Source organism: Rattus norvegicus, chromosome 5 (assembly GCF_036323735.1).
Source record: "Rattus norvegicus strain BN/NHsdMcwi chromosome 5, GRCr8, whole genome shotgun sequence".
Lineage (NCBI taxonomy): Eukaryota > Metazoa > Chordata > Mammalia > Rodentia > Muridae > Rattus > Rattus norvegicus.
In genome coordinates, this window is record NC_086023.1 from 156,359,021 (window position 1) to 156,378,716 (window position 19,696).

Below are 19,696 nucleotides of genomic sequence, written 5' to 3' on the forward strand. Positions count from 1 at the left end.
AGAGGAGGAGGTGGAGGAGGAGGAGGAAGAGGAGGAGGAGGAGGAGAGTGAAGAGGAGGAAGGAGAAAGCATGAAGGTGCTGGCCCTTTGGTTGACAGAGACTCCACATCATCCAATCCTTCCCATGCTGGAGTGGACAGCAAGGGTCCCAAGAACTCAACCTTATCACCTGCCGAGAAGTCTGTGTGGCCTTGAAACTTCACAGAAGCTTCTGTGATGGAATGAATGACTGACACGTGAATTAAGCAGCGTACAGAACCAGCGTTCCCTTTCCTATCCCCCAAAGTCACAGTTTATCAGAAGAAAGAAACATCCCAGACTTTCAAACACTCATTCCCTCCCCTGTATACAGTCCTTGCATGCTCCTGGAAGTGGCTGCCAGGAGGCTGCAGGCGGTCACACCCAGATGGGCTTTTGGAAAGTTCTCCAGTCAGGAGCTGCACCCTGTTTCTCATCAACCGAATGAACTTTCGAAATCAGCTAAAGTTTATGATGGCCACAACCCATGGTATGAGGGCTTTTCCGGCCCTCAAGGCTGTTCTGCCAGCTGTTGGGGGGAAAAGGGGAAATTACCCAGGGCGTTGGGTATGCCCGTCTGTGAATCCATTATTTGGCCACACCCACCTCCCCATCCCTGTGGCTCTCCGATCCCCAGCCCTGCAGAGGGAAGAGCTATTTAAGAGCATTGGGAGTACAGGAAAAACAAGGCAGGCCCTTGAACAAGAAGCCATACCACCATCCCATCCAAGAGGTACATGCCCAGAAACTCCTGCCCTTTGGATGCATTTGAGTGATTGTGCATGTGAGCATGTGTGTGCGTATGGACGTGCCTGTGGATGTGAATTCCCATCAGGTAAACATGTACAAGACCGCATTCCTGGGCAAGTATGTTATATGGGATTGTGAGAGTGCTGGGGGAGAATTTGAGAATGTGTGTGTTTACATGTCATCCGTCGTGGGTTAGAAAGGAGGCATCATATGTATAAATATGTAATCGTCACAGGCTTACAAGGGCAGCATGTGTGCATGTCATTTGCATAGTGTTAGAATAGAAAGGCATCATGTATGTATACACGTAGTGGGCAGAGTCAGAAAGGCTTGCAAAGAGAATGTGCAGTTTTAGTTGGAGAGGAGACTGTCAGGATCGGACCCTGTGGATGGAATTCCTAAGCCTTGAATCTAACTTGAGGATGTAGGTGAAGTATATAGTGGAGGCAGACATTGCCTTCAACCCCTCCACCCCAATTCTGCAGAACGAGTCCCAGGAGGACTAGAGGAAGTGCAGGGGTGGTCCCATCACCACATCATTCCTGTGTGAGGGACAGTTCCACGGAGCCAGGAGGGACAAGAGGTGACATTCGAAATGCACGGTCGGAAGCCACTCTATGTGTACTCTGTGACTTAGCCCCATGCAAGTGCACATCTGTGCTCTGGGATTGCTAAGTCAGACAGCTGAGCAGGGGCTGGGGTAAAGGGTAAGCTGTCCTGGAAGGAAGTGACCAGGCTGTGTGTACCTGTCCTTCACAGAGCTGACAGCATGAAGGTCCTCCTGTTGCTAGCAGTTGTGATCATGGCCTTTGGTAAGAGTGGACCCTGAACTCAGCACAATGAGAGAGGTAACCTGAGGAGGGAGGCACCCTATCCCCTGGCTTTCCTTCCTGTGGGCCTGGCCCTCTCTTAGTGTGAGGAGGAAGAAGCCATTTGTGGGGAGAGAAAGTAGCAGAGAGATGCCATGTGGAGTTGGGGCACAGAGGTTCACCACCCTTGACCGGCTTATTTCCCCCATTTCCTTTCAGGCTCAATTCAGGTCCAGGGGAGCCTTCTGGAGTTTGGGCAAATGATTCTGTTTAAGACAGGAAAGAGAGCTGATGTTAGCTATGGCTTCTACGGTTGCCATTGTGGTGTGGGTGGCAGAGGATCCCCCAAGGATGCCACAGATTGGTAAGACCACCCCAGTCCCCCTATCCTCTGTCACTCCAGCTGGACGGGACTAAGAGGGAGCTGGTACTCACTACCTCAGTGTCCCACCGAATCCCAGCCAGCCGATGTTAGCAGATTGGGAGCTCTGCCCTGGACCACTCTAAAGTTCTTGAGTCTCTGCTCAGAACCAAAGGTCAAAGGAAGTGCTGGGGTACCAGGACTCAAGGGCCGTGAGAAGGCAGCCTCAGTAAGGTCTGTCCTCCAACCAGGTGCTGTGTGACTCATGACTGTTGTTACAACCGTCTGGAGAAACGTGGATGTGGCACAAAGTTTCTGACCTACAAGTTCTCCTACCGAGGGGGCCAAATCTCCTGCTCTAGTAAGATACCCTGAGATACCTGCCCGCTTTCTTCACGGGGCTGTTGAGCACACACATGCATGCTGGGAACTTTACTGGTGCAGGCTTACTTACACAAGCAGGCCTGTTAGCAGGACGGCAGGGCCAAAGATGTAGCTCAGCTGGCTGGGTGCTAGCCTAGCATACGTGAGGGCCTGGGTTCCACCCTCAGCAGTGTATGAAATGCACAAAATTTGGCATGACCTGAATCCCAGTGCTCATGTGCAGGCAGGAGGATCAGAAGTTCAAGGCCATCTTCAGCTACTTAGAGAACTCAAAGGCAGCCTAAGCTATAAAGACCCTGTCCCCTCACCCCTCGTCCCTCGCCCCTCGCTCCTCCCCCTTCCCCCTCTCCCTCCCCTCCCCCCCCCCAAAAACCCTAGAAGAGGGTGGCTAGGGATCGAGGCAAACCTCTGGCAGCGCCATGTGTGGCCACTGTGTGTCCCCATCAGATGGTCAGATGGGGTTCTGCCTTCCCAGGAAGCAGACAGTTCCCCACGAGCAGCCATGAGACAGTAGCCATCAGCTCTGTGTCCGTTTCCCCCTAATTGCAGCAAACCAGGACTCCTGCCGGAAACAGCTGTGCCAGTGCGATAAAGCTGCCGCTGAATGTTTTGCCCGGAACAAGAAAAGCTACAGTTTAAAGTACCAGTTCTACCCCAACAAGTTTTGCAAAGGGAAGACGCCCAGTTGCTGAAAGAGACATCTTCTGAAACATCCAGACATCCTCTAACACCTCTCCTAGCCCAACCAAGTTCCCCAGTGATCAAGAAAACACCCCTCTCCAACCCTAGAAGCAGGCGGGCCCTTCTGTCTTCACCCAGAAGGAGCCGCTGAAGCCTGATCTTTCCCCAACACTCCACAGCCTTGGATCCGCCCACTTTTCCCTTGGCATCCAACTTCCTGCTGCGTAGTACCTAAGAGGGTCCTGAGAGGCTCTCGCAAGTAAAGCAATTCATCAACAACCACGTGTGTGTTCTCATAACTCGAAACGAGACAGATATAAAATATGCATGCTCAAAGTATAGGCCTTGAGGCTGGGGAGGTGGCTCAGTCCATAAAGTGCTTGCCAAAAAAAAAAAAAAAAAAAAAACACGAGGGCCTATGTTCAACCCCCAGAACCCAGGGACATCAAGGGCATTCTTGTTTGCAATCCTAGAGTTGGGGAAAGAAAGAAAGTGGACCCCTGGGGCTCAATGGCCAGCCAGGCTAGCTGAATCAGCAAATTCCCAGGTCAGTGAGAGACCCTGCCTCCATAAACAGGGAACATGGTGCCCCAAGAAGACACCTGAGCTTGATCCGTGGCCTCCACACACATATGCACGCATTTTCCTGGATGCATGGGCCCACATGGAGAGACATACATACACTTGATTACAAAAGAACAAGGTTCTGGCTCAGTCCAGTTGGGTCTGACCCTTGGTACCCACCAAATGGAGATTCAAATGGAGATGCCTGCCACAGTCTCTGGCTAAGGCTTGCTTGAGAATCAAGAGGGGGAAGAGTATACTGCAAGCAGTGTCCAAACTGCCTGCGGCTGCCACCCCTCATAAAGGCAGACCTCCCTCTCCAGCCTCCCAATCCAGAGCCTCCTGGCCTGTCTGAGGATGCAGAAGCCATCAGAATAAAGTGGAGTGGTTTCTGTCAAGGCGCCACCACACTGAACTTAAAGAAAACAGAGGGTAGCTTGTGCTCACACGCCTAACACAGACCTCACCCAGAAGACAGACGGAGCCATTGTGTGTGCAAAGCTGGCTATCGAGCAAAAATAGAACCCTGTTGGCGCACATGTCAAACCCAGGGGCTTTGCACAGATCCTTAAAATGCACTGACAGCTCAGCGGATTCTCTTTGCCTGGGAAAGAGCAGTCAGAAACCAGGGAGATCTCCCAATTCTAGGCACAGGCCAAGTAAATGCTTTCAGTTGTCTGTCTCTGCTATGTCCTTCTGTCTATCTCAAATATGCTAACTTTTTCATCTCTATTAAAATTAAGACAAACTGCCATTTAAAAAAAATGCCAATCCCCAGATAAGAGTTTTGGATATTTTAGCCAGTGGAAGAATAGATGTCTACTCCCTCTCATCCTCAAATAGTGGTTTTGCAACTTACAGCAACTCGTTAGAAACCCGGACACCTGAGGAACCCTTCTTGGAACTGGAAACGTGGGGTTCGAGGCTTGAGCTAATGAGCTTCGTGAAGTTGTTCTGACCCTGGAGTCTGAGCCTTGTGCAATACCGAGATCCCCATCTGGCAAGAGAAATCACTTCGGTGCACCACACCTCCACAGACACTGCCAAGGACCTTTAAAACTCACTCCCAAAAGTGCTTCCTGTCTTAACTGATGAGTCAAGTAAACCGTCCTAGCAAAAGGACGAAAAGAAATCTTACTAATCAAGGGAAACTCTTACTAGTCTTACTAATCAAGCCTGCCAACCCGCATTTGGAGCCCCAGAAGTCCCATGGTGGAAGGGGAGAAACTGTCCTCCGGTCCACACATGGGTGCAATGGCAGACACTTGGGTGCTCACACTGACATATATCATAATATGTATTTGTACAGTAATACAAATAATTTTAAAAGATAATTTCACCATCACCACCACTACCACCACCACCACCATCATCATCATCATTAAATTCAGGATGTTTGGGCAGTGTGTTTTCTTCTCTAGTGCTAGCTGACTCGGAACCACCTGAGCACTCACCCCCAAACTCATTCAAGGCTGAGCAGACTCCAGAAAAGGAGACATTCTTTAGCACCAACTGTTCTAGAAATAGCTTTACCCAAAAGTTTGGTCCTCAAACGTCAGAAGACTACCTATGGGAGCAAATATGATAGTGTGTGTGTGTGTGTGTGTGTGTGTGTGTGTGTGTGTGTGTGTGTGCGCAGACAGAAAGCAGAGAAGGGTCCATATGTGTGTATTGCAGACATGCTCACCCACGCCTAGACATGTAGAAGCCAGAAGCTGATATTCTCAGTCACTCTGCACCGTACTTTCGGAGACAGGATCTTTCACTGAACCAGAAACTCAGTGAACTTCAGCTCCACCAGCCAGAGCTCCACAGAATCCTCCTGTCTCCGATTACCCAGCACTGGGGTTAAGATGTGTACCATCGGCACCCGGCTATGTCCTGGGTGCTGATGACCTAAACTCAGGTCCTCAAACTCCCACAGAAAGTCATTTCCACACCACAGATATAAGATCTTTGTACATGTTTTCAAGTGTGTCCACATACATGCATGTTACATGTTGGGCCTACAGACTGACATAATTTTCTAATTGGCTTATAGATAGGTAATCACTTAGATTGAGACTATATGGATCAAAGTAATTAACACAATGCTTTGAACTCACATGGCTTTAGCGAGCTATTGATAAATGGCTTTTAATATTTTGGTAAGATGAAAACATTGCCACCCTGGCAATTGTGTGCATGCATTTTTGCCTGGGTTTGCTGGCAGGAATGTTCCTATTTCTCTACTAGATATTTAAGATCACAAGCATGCGAGTTGGACCTAGAAACAGTATCTGTTGCTTCCCATGTGACAAGCCCAGCAATTTAACTGTTCGTGTCTCTCCTTCACCCTGGAATAACTGTGAGTAGTGTTATTGCCTACTGTCTTCTGGTTTCAGAAGAAGCCTAGGTATAACTGTTAAAAAATAAAATGTTAGGGCGCTGGAGAGATGGCTCAGCGGTTAAGAGCACTGGCAGTTCTTTTAGAGGTCCTGAGTTCAATTCCCAGCAACCACATGGTGGCTCACAACCATCTGTAATGGGATCTGATGCCCTCTTCTGGTGTGTCTGAAGATACATAAAATAAAATAAATATTTTAAAAAAATAAAATGTTAGTCAGGCATGGTGGCCCACACTTTTAATCCCAGCACTCAGGAGGCAGAGGCAGGTGCATCTCTGAATTTGAGGCCAACCGGGTCTCTAGAGTGAGTTCCAGGGCAGCCAGGGATACACAAAGATACCCTGTCTTGGGGGTGGGGAACTGGAGTCATCCTCACTCTGTCAACTGGACAGAGTCTAGACTCAGCTTAGCAAAAGGGCTCTGCGCATGTCTGTGTAGATTATCTTGACTCAATTAATTTATGTCACAAGACCCATCCTCATGGTGGTCGGCACCACTCCCCGGACTAGGGGCCGTGAAGTCTGTAAAACAGAGAAAGGGAACTGAGTCCTAGAGAGCATTTCTTACTCTCTTCCGTGGTTCAAATGACCAGGTACCTTGACTTCCCCACCACGACGGCTTACCTTGAACTGTGAACCGAAACAAACGCTGTGTCTCCTCAGTTGCTTCCGTCCACGAATTCTGTCATGGCAAAAGGAAAAGAAATGAAGCCAGCCATGGAGACGCTAACCTGCTGAGCTCCGTTACAATGGGATTACAGGCATGCTCCCTCATGCCCAGCAAGCTGGCCTCTGTCAGTAATTACATTCTTTATAATTAGTGTTTGCACTCATGGGTTTTCTGGCAGATCCTTGCCCTTTCCTTGTCCGACTGATACTTTCTCTTATGTGGTGGGCCTGAATCGGCCATTCTATGCTGTCCAGTAAATGTGCTGTTACCTGGTGACTGTCACTCTGGGTAGGAGACAGAGAGGTGACAGCTACTCTGCTCAAACCTTGTCACCAAGCGCCTGAAGAGGCAGCACTGGCTGAGATCCACACCCTGAGGTGTGGCCTGCCCTTCTGGGTGTCCCCAGGTACAAGGATAGGAGAAGAGGAAGGAAAGAACTCTGAGGGCACGAGACTGCCTGTGTTGGTTTTCATCAGTTCTCACCAGGTAGTGATTTGGGACTGACGTGACTCTGACAGAAATGAAGATCTAGACAGACACTGAACCCTGCCCTTCAACAACCGACCTAAGAACCTGAAATCCCCCCCCCCAGGAGTGCCACACTTCGAGTAGGAAGGAGCCAAAGCCTGGTGCCAGCCAGAGGAAGAGTCTGACCTTCGAAGGTCTGACAGCTCACCAGACGACCCTGCAGGGTGTTAGAGCAGAGACGAGTGAGTGACACTCAGGACCACATGTTGGCCGAGGCTGCTCCTCCTGTCCTCTTCATGCCAAGACCTATGTCGTGTGAAGGAGATGAATTTGGGGTTCACGGGATCTCTCTGCCACCCCTTCCACCATGGCTATGTTGAACACGTCCTTCTCTGCTTTTCTCTGTTGCTTCTGTTTAATTGGCCTGTTGAGGTCAAGCCTGACTTGTCAGAGTTTCCAGGGCCCAGCCTCTGACCCAAAGGGTTCCAGGGCAGGAAATCAAGGAGCAAACAGAAGGAAAACACAGTGTAGAAAATCTCCTAGCTAAGCATAGGAGCCTGAACCTGTAATTCCTACACTCAGGAAGCTGAAGAGGAACCTTAATTTGAGACTAGCCTGGGCTACATAATGAGAGAGAAGAAAGGAAAGAGAACAGTTCCCTCCATCCCGCCCACTGTCTGACCCTGCTCTGTCTGCTCCAGCATCCACCGGCTCAGCTCCTCACAACTACATCTGCTGTCCAGGTTGCCCTAGCTTCCCACAAGGCTTGGCAAAGGCTCTTTTCTTATTTCCTCAGATCCAAGCTCCTCTCTTAGCTGTCACTCTGCCAGACTGGTTTTGGCAAAGGAGCTGGGAGTCTCTGCTAATTTGCAGGCTTGGCACACAAAGGGGAGGGGACGTACGGTGCAGGATCCTGTGTATCATTTAAAAGCACACACAGAGTTACATAAACATTGAGTCCTTTTCAAGGAACCATACATCTAAATAAACACAGAGAACAGCTCCAATGGTGGATGCAGGACGGGAAGGGAAATTTAATTCAATAAACAGAAGCACTGTCTTCCCCCAGCCAGTGGTAGTGGCTTATTGTGAGGAGAGACCACTGGCAGGGATGTTAAGATTTGGTCAGCTAGGTGTTTATGGGCCAACTAGATGGCTTAATAGGTAAAGGTGTATGAAGGAGTGGCATTATTAGGAGGTGTGACCTTGTTGGAGTGGGTGTGGCCCAACTGGGGTGGTTGTGACCTTGGAGTAGGTGTGGCCACCTACTTTTTGAAGGATGAGTGTCATTGTGAGCATGATACCCTTGTCCTAGATGCCTAGAAGTCAGTCTTCTCCTAGGGGCCTTCAGATAAAGATGTAGAGCTTTCAGCTCCTCCTGCCTGGGTGCTGCTATGCTCCCACCTTGATGATAATGAACTAAACCTCTGAGCCTGTAAGCCAACTCCAATTAAATGCTGTCCTTATAAGACTTGCCTTGGTCATGGTATCTGTTCACAGCAGTAAAACCCTACAACAGAAGTTGATACCAGAAGTGGGGTATTGATGTGATAGACTTGCCCATGCTTTCGTTTGGAAGAATGTGGATTTTGGAACTTTGGATTTGGAAAGCAGTGGGATGCTTTGAGTGGGGCTTAATGGGCTGTCCTAGTATGAATATGGAAGACTTTGTTGCTATGAGTGATTTGAACTGTGAGGACCTGGCCCAAGAGGTTTTCGTGGAGAACTTCAGTAAGTAGCTTAGAGACTCTGTTTTTGTGGTACTTTGGTAAAGAATGTGTCTGCCTTTTGCCCTTGTCCAAAGAGTCTACCTGAGGCTAAGCAAAAGAGATTTACATTAATTGCATTGACAAAGGGAGTCTCAAAAAAGGCTCAGCAGAGACTTTGTTCTCTGGTTTAGTCTTATAAAGTGTGTTTTAAGGAAAAGGAGCATGCTGAGAAAGGAAAAATATAAAATGTATAATAATATATTTTTAAATGTTAATAATATAAATATATAAAATATGGAATAATAAAGGAACACCAGGAAGTGAAATGGAGCTGAGTCCTGTATTCAGAGATTAAGGGAGTGATAAGCTCAGGGCAGGATCCCACCCAGCTAAGCTTATTATTCGTGTTTGAAGTTGAACAGGAGTAGTTGGGACCATTAATCTGGAATGAACTACAATCCAGAAATGGAGGGCACACTTGTGATCGAGATCTTGAAGCTGGAAGACACAGGCTGTTGATCTGGATCTTGAGGAACAGTAGCCACGAAGAGCTTAGGCTCAGGCAAGGTAGCACACACCTTTAATCCCAGGAGAGTGAGGCAAACGGATCTGTGAGATCAAGGCCAGTCTGGGACAGAGCAAGTTCTAGGAGAAGAAAAGCTTAAGTCCAGGGGTGTTTTGACATGTCTTTAATCCCAGCATTCAGGAGACAGAGCCATGCAGGTCTCTGAGTTCAAGGTCAATCTACAGAGCAAGTTCCAGGACAGCCAAGCATAGACAGTGAAGGAGTTGGAAAATAAAAAGTTGGTAATAGAATAAAAGGGGCCATGTTCTAGCCCCAGCAAGCAGCGGAACTCAACAGCTTCAGCCATGCAGCTCTGGTTTTAGAGTCAAGAGTAGAAGGGACTACTGGAACAATTGATACTGTTAGCTGGAGGTAAGAAATTAATGGTGATTAAGAAGAGACCAGCATCAGAGATGTGATATCTGAGAAGTGTTTTCTGGGAGCACAAAGAAGCTGCATTCCACAGATAGCCAAGATTGTACCTCATGCTGCAGCTGGATTTGGTAATGTGTAAGAGTCACCCAGGTGTTACTGGTTTTGAAGGTATGAAGGGATTGAGGAGAGCAGCTGAGGCTTGGCACTGTGAGAGGCCAGGGAAGGCCACTGGTAAAGGTGCAGTCAGCTGCAGCTGATGCCCCAGTTCTGAAGGGGTCATGTTGAGGCCTGGCACCATGAAGAGAGCCTATGAGAGGCTATTGGTGAAGCCTAGTTGCACTTGAGGACCCCAGAATACTGGAAATGCCAGTACCACGGGATGACCACCAAGAACAGCAGCAGCAGTGGAGTGGAGTCAACCAGAGCCTCAAGTTCTACAGAGGGCAGAGCTGGAGAAATGACACAAGCCCTTTGGAGGAGCCCAGAAGATCATGTGTAGATCCCAGACATTGGAACAAGAAGCTGTGAAGCTGACTTGGAGATTCTAACACGTTAAAGATGCCAGAATCATGGGACACCTTCTGAGGAAAGCTGCTAACAGGGAGGGGAAGCAGCCCAGGAGAATGAAGTTTGTTACCGTCAACAAAAATGAAAAAGGAGTTGGAGATCTGAAGATCACTTGACATCAGACATGGAGGTACAGAGTTTGGCGTTTGCCCAACTGGTCTCCTGACTTGCTTTGGGGATTACAGTTAAGTGATTGAATGAATCTCAGAAGAGACTTTGAACTTTGGACTTTTAACATTGTTGCGACTGTCGTAGACTATGGAGACTTTGGAAATTGAAATAAATATACATTTTTATTATGCTATGGCTAGGTATGGCCCCCTAGACTTATGTGTTTGAACAAGCATATGAGGGCCAGGGAATAGAATGTGATGGTTTGTATATGCTTGGCCCAGGGAATGGCACTATTAGTAGGTGTGGCCTTGTTGAAGTAGGTGTGGCCTTGTGGCCTTGTTGGAGGATATGTGTCACTGTGGGCATGAGCTTTAATACCCTCATCCTAGCTGCCTGGAAGCCAGTCTTCTCCAAGTGGCCTTCAGATGAAGATGTGGAACTCTCAGCTCCTTCTGTATCATGTTTTCCTGGATGCTGCCATGTTCCCACCTTGATGCTGCCGTGTTCCCGCCTTGATGATAATGGACTGAACCTCTGAACCTCTAAGCCAGCCCTAATTAAATTCTGTCCTTATAAGACTTGCCTTGGTCATGGTGTCTGTTCACAGCAGTAAAACCCAAACTAAGACAAGGTGTCTGCTGCCCACCCTGGGCCTGAGCTCGATCCCTGGGACTCACATAATAGAAGGAGAGAAACAACTTCTGAAAACTGGCCTCTGGCTTCCATAACCATACCAGAGCTCAGGGACATGCACACTCACATGAACAAATAAACTAACAAACAAATTTAGTTATGTTTTTTTTTTTAAAGAAAAGAAGTCATTTATCTCTGGTAGTAGCAACCATCTTTGTAGAAAACGGCTGTAGGGATGCAGTCACACACAGGCAGAAAAAGACACAATGACACCTGCAGAGTGTCAGAAAGAGTTACGGTCAGAACCAGAGCCCTCTGGAGTGATGGCTAGTCTCTGAGTGTCCCCTCCTAAAGCAACGGGATGGGCAGCTGAGGAGTTCATACCGTCTCGCCATCTCGCTGCCATCTCAGCTATGAGCTCACTGGTAACACAGAGTCCATTTAATTTCACTCCCGTGCCCAATTTTAGGACAAAGGCAACCTAGTCACAGGTAGAACCAAGCCAGGTTCACTCACAACAATACGCAGATGGCTTTCCCACCTGAGAGCTTTCTCTCTAACTGCTAAGGAGACACGAGAGGCTGGAAAAACCTATGTGACAGACCCACTCCTGTCCCTCCCTTCCACACAGCATCCATAACACATGCTACACAGGGTAGACCACGGATTGACACTGAGACAAGGTGTGGTGACACGGATTGGCACTGAGACAAATGTGTTGCACTGTGTTCGTAGCTGTCCTGGGACACACATGGTCCAGCGCCCACAGGTTGGATGTCCCTGAGACAGCTTTTGCAGTCTCTCAGGATGCTGACATCTCGAAGGAGCATGGACAGTGGGCAACACCAAGCCCCAGACCTCATCTGGAGTAGCTTAAAAGATAAACTTAGGCAATTAAAATCTAGCATATTTCATTGGTGCACAATTCAGGCAGCTCAAGACTATGAGAGATGGATTTAGAACATTGCTGAGGAGGACAAGGGAGGGAGGGGAGTTTATAAAATATTTGAGAAAGTCAAAAATGAAAATACATGTGTCAAAATGGAAAGCTACAGTGAGAGACTGGCTAAACTTAAGGGTCTCTTTACCATTTATCTGGAGCTACTTTTTATTTATGGAGGATCTCAAAGTCCCGGCATTATCTTAGCTCCATCACCACAATTTCAAAAAACAAAGCAAAAAACAGCAAAACATTCAACACTTCAAATCCAGACCTTCAGATAAAGCATCGGCCCCAATTTAAATATTTTAGCAGAGCTGGGAGTGTGGCTCACTTGGTAGGAGGCTTGCCTACCATGCACAAAGCCCGGTGTTCAAGATCCAACACCACATTAAAACCAGGCACGGTGGTTCATGTCAGCACTTGGGAGGCAGAGGCAGTGGGATCAGAAGTTCACGGTCATCTTCAGATAAATACAGAGTTGAGGCCAACCCCGGCTACGGGAAACTTCTGTCTCTAGAAACACTATGTTGGCAGACAAATCAAAAGAACTTAGTGGATATCACAAGCTTGTTTCAAGCAACAGCTACTTGGAGTGTTTATCAAAACGCAGAGAGAACAGAGGGAAACATACTAATTCTATCGGAAAGTGACATTATTTTCTCTCATCTATGTTCACAGGCATGCTCTGTTGCTTTGGTTCCAAAACAGCTTGTCCTGATCAAAGGAAGCTTTTGGCAAGCCTTGTGGTCATGATTGGGTAAAACACATGATGGTCTCAGTACAAAATAACAATCGAAAGTTCAAGACAGTCCCTCAGGTAACTACACAAGGCATTCAAAGCAGGACAAAGACAGTGCGATGGTCAAACTGTCAATACGACCATGCCATGCTCTTCTGGATGGAAATCCTCGAGGACTCCACCAAAAAAAAAAAAAAAAAAAAAAAAAAAAAATTTAAGTTTCAGGATTGTTACGGTTTGGTCTTTTGCTGTGTACTGTAATTCTAAGTGCAGGGCCCCAAGACCTGGTTGCCCCAGAGACAAGAGAGTCTGCACCTAGACCCAGCTGATGTTGTGTGACCTTGCCCCCCAAGTTATTTCCGAATGGTAAATAAAGGTGCCTATGGCCTTTGTTGAGCACCAGGACTGAGATGGGCGGGGCTTAGTGTTCTCTGCCTGGAGGTCAGAGGAGACCACAAGAGGAAGAAGAAGGTAAAGGAGGAAGAGGAAGGCTCCATGGTTTAGGAAGTCTGGCCAATTGGAGTTAGAGTCTAACAGCATGGAGGGTGGATATCTGCACAGCTCTTGTGAGGTTTAAGGCTTATTGTAAATAACAAAATCTGTGTGTCTTTTCTCCAGGAATTGAATGATCAAAGGCGGGGTAGAAACCCTGGACTGGGTTTGAATAATTTCTACAACACAGGATACAAAGTTAAGACAGAAAAAACATAGTTTAAAAAACATCCCCAGTGACAGGCTGGAGAGATGGCTCAGCGGTTAAGAGCACTGGCTGCTCTTCCAGAGGTCCTGAGTTCAACTCCCAGGAACCACATGGTGGCTCACACCTATCTCTAACTCCTGTTCCAGAGGATACAACACAGACTCCTCCCTCCAGCTGCCTTCCCTAGGCTCCTCCCAGGGACCTAGCAATGTCACCAGCAGCTGCCAGCATTCCTGTACTGGCAGCATAGAAAAGGACTGTTTGTCACCCTAGCTCTCTCTCTCTCCCCCTCCTCCTCCTCCTCCTCTTCCTCCTTCCTCTCTCTCTCTCTCTCTCTCTCTCTCTCTCTCTCTCTCTCTCTCTCTCCCTTCCCTCCCCCCCTCTTTCTGTGTGTGCCCCCATGTGTTTCCAGCCCATTTCTCCCTCTCTCCCTTTTTCTGTCCTCTGATCTCCTCTGGATCCCCCATTTTCTCTGCCTTCACGGCTCTGCTCCCACCTGTCTGCCTGTCTACATGTCCACTTGGTTACCTACCCCTTATCCAGGTCCTTACTCCCTTCCCTTCCCCTAAATAAACCATCTTTTACACCAGACCAGTGATTTCTCAGGGGACATCTGCATGGGGCCACCAGGTACCCCCTCCCCGCATTATATTTCACAATATTGGTGTCGCAAGACTCGGTAGGCTCTCCTTGTGCTTGTGTTTCTCGCAGGTCTAAGCCTCACACTGGGACCCTAATCCCAATCCACTGCCCCCTGCAACAAATCTGTTCTCGGCCTTCCCACGTGGACCCGTGCGCCTCCCACCCCTCTCCCTGGCTCCTACAGCCAGCCTGTACACACTAAGCTAAGCTTGCTCTCCCTCCAGAGACTCAGAATATTATCACAAATTGGTGTTCTGCTCTCAAAGGAAATAATATCTTTTTTTTTCTTTTTTTCGGAGCTGGGGATCGAACCCAGGGCCTTGCGCTTGCTAGGCAAGCGCTCTACCACTGAGCTAAATCCCCAACCCCAGGAAATAATATCTTAAGCTTATGCTGTAAACTCCTGTAAGTTGCTCATTGGCTATAGGTTGGCTTCTATACAATCTGCAACAATATTTGGCTTTCTTCAGCTCTTGCTAAGGATGTGTGTGTGTGTGTGTGTGTGTGTGTGTGTGTGTGTGTGTGTGTAACCAAAATTCAACTCTATTTAAAAACATTTGTGTTTGCATATATATACATATATATATATATACATACATATGCAAACACAGATGTTTGCGTGTGTGTGTGTAAACACAAATGGTTTTTTTAGATAGCGGCCATGTTGACCACATGGTCTTGCAACCTGTCATGTAACACTCCACCTTGAGATGAACACATGGTCTGAAGCATCAATTTAAAGCTTCTTAGTCCTAATCAACTCTCTGGTTGTTGTTTTACTTCCTTTCAGAATAAGAAGCAAACAAGCCTCCTATTTTAAGTTGGTGGGAATCTTCGTATGGTGACAGAAATCCAAACTTACATTTTTACAACCCACTGTGCATGCGATTCCATCCTGGTTTAAAATATTCCTTATAAGACAATGACGTTTCAAGGCTATAAAGGTTTATTTGGATTACCAAATGCTAAAATAAAGTGTATGTCTAGCCACTTGTGTCTTTGCTGGTCTGTGGTCACTGCGAGCTTGTCTCTGATGGGTCTCGATTGTGCGAATGAATGCTGTTTCTTTCTCCTGCCCCCAGTCACCTAGGCCCAATTCACCTCCTGGTTTTCTGGCCACTGGATCTAATATAATAGATATTCAGATTTTATTTAAATATGGATAATTTTAAAGTTGTTTTATACTGTTCCATGTCATAGATACCTCTTGGTTTTCTGGCCACTGGATCTAATATAATAGGTATCCAGATTTTATTTAAATATGGATAATTTTGAAGTTGTTTTATACTGTTTCATATCATAGATACCTCTGAAAAATGGATTATTACAAACACACAGACACAAACTAACCACCAACATAAACACATAAGCACACATGCATATTCAAACGCCAACACATATATACATGCACAAACACACCTAAATGCATACACAAACTCACAAGCAGAAGTACAAGGCATATGAAAACATGCACAGAAACATGTATACATATATGAGCACACACAAAAACTCACATGCGAAGTACAAATACAAAATCACACAAACACATAAAATACACATTCCTAAGCGTGCACACACACACACACACACACACACACAGAGAGAGAAACCAGCATACAGATGTTAACAAAAACCACACAGATGCATGCAAAAGAAACCCACACATACATACAAAATACACAAACGTGTACACACGCACACCGAGAACACACAAGTATACAAATGCACACATACAAACACATATATGCATGTATACACACAAATGCCTACACATGTGCACAAACATAAGCTCACACACACATTAGTACATGAGAGATGTGCACAAGCACACAAATACAATGTGTGCACATGCAAGTACAACACACACACAATGTGCATGCACGCATATGCACACATACAGAGGCATAGAGACACCAACACACAGATATCCACCAAACACACATGTGCAGATTTGCAAACACATGCATTCTCACACACACACACACACACACACACACAAGACATAAACAGACCGATGCACACTCACATGAAATTCTTGTAAATAAACACACACACACAAACAGAAGCACATACAAACTCCCACTAGAGTAGACTGTCCCTCCCCCACACCATTCCTGAACCCCAGACACCTGACTCAGACACACTTGCTGTCAGTTACTAAGTCTGCTGCTTCCTGATGTGGGATCCGCCCTGTTTCTCAGAATCCTTTAAGAATGATGCCTCATTGTGTCTGAGGCTTGCACTTGCTCTCTCATGACCTCTCCCTCTCCCTCTCCCTCTCCCTCTCCCTCTCCCTCTCCCTCTCCCTCTCCCTCTCCCTCTCCCTCTCCCTCTCCCTCTCCCTCTCCCTCTCCCTCTCCCCCTCCCTTTCCCTCTCTCCCTCCTCCTGCCCCTGCCCCCTCCCCTCTCCCTCCCTCCCTCTCTCTCTCTTCAGACCGTAGCTACACTGTGCTCCTGTCTGCCTATGACACTAATCACTGTCCAAATAAAACTCTCTCCTTCCTCCTTTTTCTGTTTCCTTCAAAATCCCACCCTGTAGTCCAGGCAGACGAGGTTGGCCATGACTCTCCCACCTCAACCCCCTGAGGGCTGGAATTTCAGACATGAGCCATTATACCTAGATTTCCATTTTCTCTGACCAACAAGTTTAAACCAACTTGTGTGTTAAATATTCAGTTTTGGCTGGGGTAGAGGTCCACACTCCAATCTCGGCACCAGGAAGCAGAGGCGGGCAGATGAGAATCGCCTCAAAATACAACAAACCCAAGGAATTAAACCTAGGAGACTCCTTTACAAATGAAAATGGACTGTTTTAAGTGAGCCATTTTGAACTGAAAAGGGTTGTGGGCTCTTCTGAACCCTTTACCACTCACCACTTCTGGAAAGATTTACTAACCTAAGAACCGGGGAGACATAGATGTGGCTGCGGTCCTCAGACCTCAGCAGACAAGTCTCGGTGTACGGTGGGGCAGTGGTTAGCACACAGATTCACACTGGCCAGAGAGCACCTGCCTGCTTCCCAGAGGCAAACCAGCCCATCGAGTTCTGCCTGTCTCCTTCTTTGTATCTGCCACAGAGCCCCAGACCACCCGCCCCTTCCTTTGTGGAATAAACCTGATTGTTGAATTGCGGTGTGGTTTAAGTGTCCATAGTTGAGACGAGTTTCTTCTTTTCCTCTCCACACAGCGAACAAACATCCTTATTATATAAAGTGATGATTAGCTGGGTTTTTTTTTTCCCTTTGTGCCTGAGTTTAAAAGTGGTAAAATGCCATCTTGAAGGTTTGTTCTTGGGAAAAGATATTTGGTCACCCAGAGCTTTGAACTGTCCCTCTGTTGTTGGCCTGTGTAACTTTAAAAACAAACAACAACAACAACAAAAGGGGGTGGGGAGGATGGGAGAAAGGGCAATGTAAAACCCAGAATCTTCCCCGCCCCCTCAGAGCATGGCCCCATTAGATGGGGCTGGCCGGTCCTATGCTGCCATCTACTGGGCTATGAACATCCCTGCAGCTGGGGGTGGGTGGCATAAATGATCTTCCAGGTGCCTCTGAGACTCTCCAAGGATACAAATCACATCCTATCACGATCTGAGAATTTCTAATGCTTGGAGTCTGAAGCCTGGACCTAAAGGCCTTGACTGGGCATTTTCATATGCTAGCCAGGAAAATGGCAAAACCTGGGCCCTAGGTTCTCAACCTGTGGCCCTTTGAGGGTCGAATGACCCTCAAACATTGACCTTAAAACATTGTTTGCAATGAACCTGTGTTGACTACAGATAAGGGAGGCAGAGACCCATCTTGGAGGCAAAAACCCATCTGTACTCCCAGGAGGCTGAGGCTTCTCGGATGCTAGTCTGAAGCCAGTATGGGTTACAGAGAGCGCTCTCTCACTTCAAAGGGGAAAGAGAAGAAAAAACAGGGAGGGAGGGATAACGGCAAGAGGAAAGCTCAGGATGGAAGTGTTAGGCCAGGAGCTATGGCCTCACAGATGAAGCCACACCCCAGCAGCCCATACTGGAGGAGCTGACAGGGGTCCCCTCTGTGACCTTGCACTATGGGCTAAACTTCTCTTGTCCCCCAGAAGCAGAGATAGCCTGGTTACAAGCAGGTATTCTGTGCTAACTACACTGTATGGCATCCAGTGAGTGTGTGTGCACGCGTGTGTGTGTATGCCTGTGTGCATGTGTGTGTCTGTGTGTCTGTCTATGTACAGACCTGCATTTGGAGGTCAGAGGACCACCATGGGAATCAGTTCTCTCTTTGCACCATGTGGGTTCCAGGAGTCAAACTCAGCTGATAAGCACCCTCACCCTCAGAGCCATCTTGCCTGCCCCGCGGGCTGTTTTAAATAGTACTAATTTTGCCTTTGACGAAGACACTTATTCATCTTTTTTTTTTTTCCTTCTGTTTACAAGATTGGAGTTTTTCCATCCGTGAGCTGCCTCGCTTTCCTTCTCCCTTCTTTTAAGGAGTCTTTTGGAGGCAATATTTTCAATCCTGCAATATTTTTAGAAGCTTCTGCATTCAAATGAAAAATATACCTCATTGTCTCTAAGGTGTGGGATTCCCACACACACACCTCTACAAGTGACACTCTTGGGTGAGCAGTCTGGTCCTTCTGGAACGTTCCTTATCACAGCTGTGAACACGCCTGGTGCAACTCTCTAACTGTTCAGTTATATGCTTTTTTTCGTGAATTTTAGGGTCACATATTAGGCCTGGGCCGGTGGCTACTCGGGCCACACTCCTTTCCCCATTGCTACAAGGAGATGGCAGGCAGCCTGTTGTGAGCCTCCCTGTGAATGCACAACCCTCTCCCCCAGAGGGAGCTTCCCAGCCCATCTAGCCAAGCCCCTAAGCATCGGGAGGTAGAGGTGGGACCCGTAATGGACGTACACTAACTAAAGGCAGCCTTTGCCCCTTCCCCTCTGTTCTAGTTTCTTTTCCATTCTGATTCAACACTCTGACCTAAATGCAACCTAAGAGGAGGAACAGATTTACTTAGCCTACACTTCCGTGGACCCAGAGCAATGTTGGGGAAATCAGGGCAGGACTCTGGAGGAACACTGCTTGCTGGCCCACTTTCTGGCTTAACTGGAAGGCTTGTGCTTGGGTAGCTTTCAAATACAGCCTAGGGAATGGTGCCCCCCACACTGGGCTAGGCTCTCCTGCACCAATTAATAATCCAAACAATCTGCTATAGACCTGCTTGTAGATTAAATGTGTTCTAGGTGATCCTCAGTCTGGACTTTCCTCTCAGTGGCCAACTCCCCCAAACCCTGGTGACCCCTGGATTTTCTGCTTCTTGAGAATTTTTTGTTAATGTAAGTAAAAGGTGGGTATACCAGGAAGCAGGCCGTTCAATTACTTCTAGAATGTAAGACCTCAGGCTTCGGCCGAGTCTTCCCTCTTGTGTGGTTGTGTGGTGTTCCTCAGTGCACACACATTTTTTCTCAAGGATGATGGATAATGTGGCCACCCATTCTAAGACCAAGTTATCCCTGCCCATGGGGATTTTCGGCTGATATTGGTCCATAAGAGCAAAAGAAACAGATGACAAACTTGGCTCAGAAACCCTGCGAGTATGTGCGATAATGACAACACCAGGGCCAACTGA

General features: G+C 47.4%; 2 protein-coding genes across 6 annotated transcripts in view; one reads left to right on the forward strand and one right to left on the reverse strand.

Moving 5' to 3' along the window:
- Pla2g5 (phospholipase A2, group V) overlaps nt 1-19,696 on the reverse strand; it is a 68,438-nt gene that overhangs the window by 34,393 nt on the left and 14,349 nt on the right. The window contains exon 3 of the mRNA XM_063287254.1: nt 6,578-6,635. The gene's annotated coding sequence lies outside the window, so the exon portion shown is untranslated. The remainder of the gene's footprint in view (nt 1-6,577; nt 6,636-19,696) is intronic.
- Pla2g2a (phospholipase A2 group IIA) lies at nt 705-3,282 on the forward strand. 5 transcript variants are annotated; one of them, XM_006239146.3, is made up of 6 exons: nt 710-751; nt 1,254-1,351; nt 1,528-1,580; nt 1,797-1,941; nt 2,190-2,299; nt 2,872-3,282. In XM_006239146.3, exons 3-6 carry the CDS (start codon nt 1,538-1,540, stop codon nt 3,012-3,014), a joined length of 441 nt encoding a protein of 146 aa, XP_006239208.1. In that variant the 5' UTR covers nt 710-751; nt 1,254-1,351; nt 1,528-1,537; the 3' UTR covers nt 3,015-3,282. The 5 variants fall into 5 exon arrangements, with proteins under 5 accessions (NP_113786.3, XP_006239208.1, XP_063143333.1 ...); NM_031598.3 differs by lacking the exon at nt 1,254-1,351 and having other exon boundaries at nt 705-751; XM_063287263.1 differs by lacking the exons at nt 710-751; nt 1,254-1,351 and adding an exon at nt 785-853.

Coding starts and splice junctions, on each gene's coding strand:
- Pla2g2a (NM_031598.3), top strand. CDS start 1,538: ATGAAGGTCCTCCTGTTGCTAGCAGTTGTGATCATGGCCTTTG. Junction 1,581..1,796: donor AGTTGTGATCATGGCCTTTG/GTAAGAGTGGAC, acceptor ATTTCCTTTCAG/GCTCAATTCAGGTCCAGGGG. Junction 1,942..2,189: donor CCCAAGGATGCCACAGATTG/GTAAGACCACCC, acceptor TCCTCCAACCAG/GTGCTGTGTGACTCATGACT.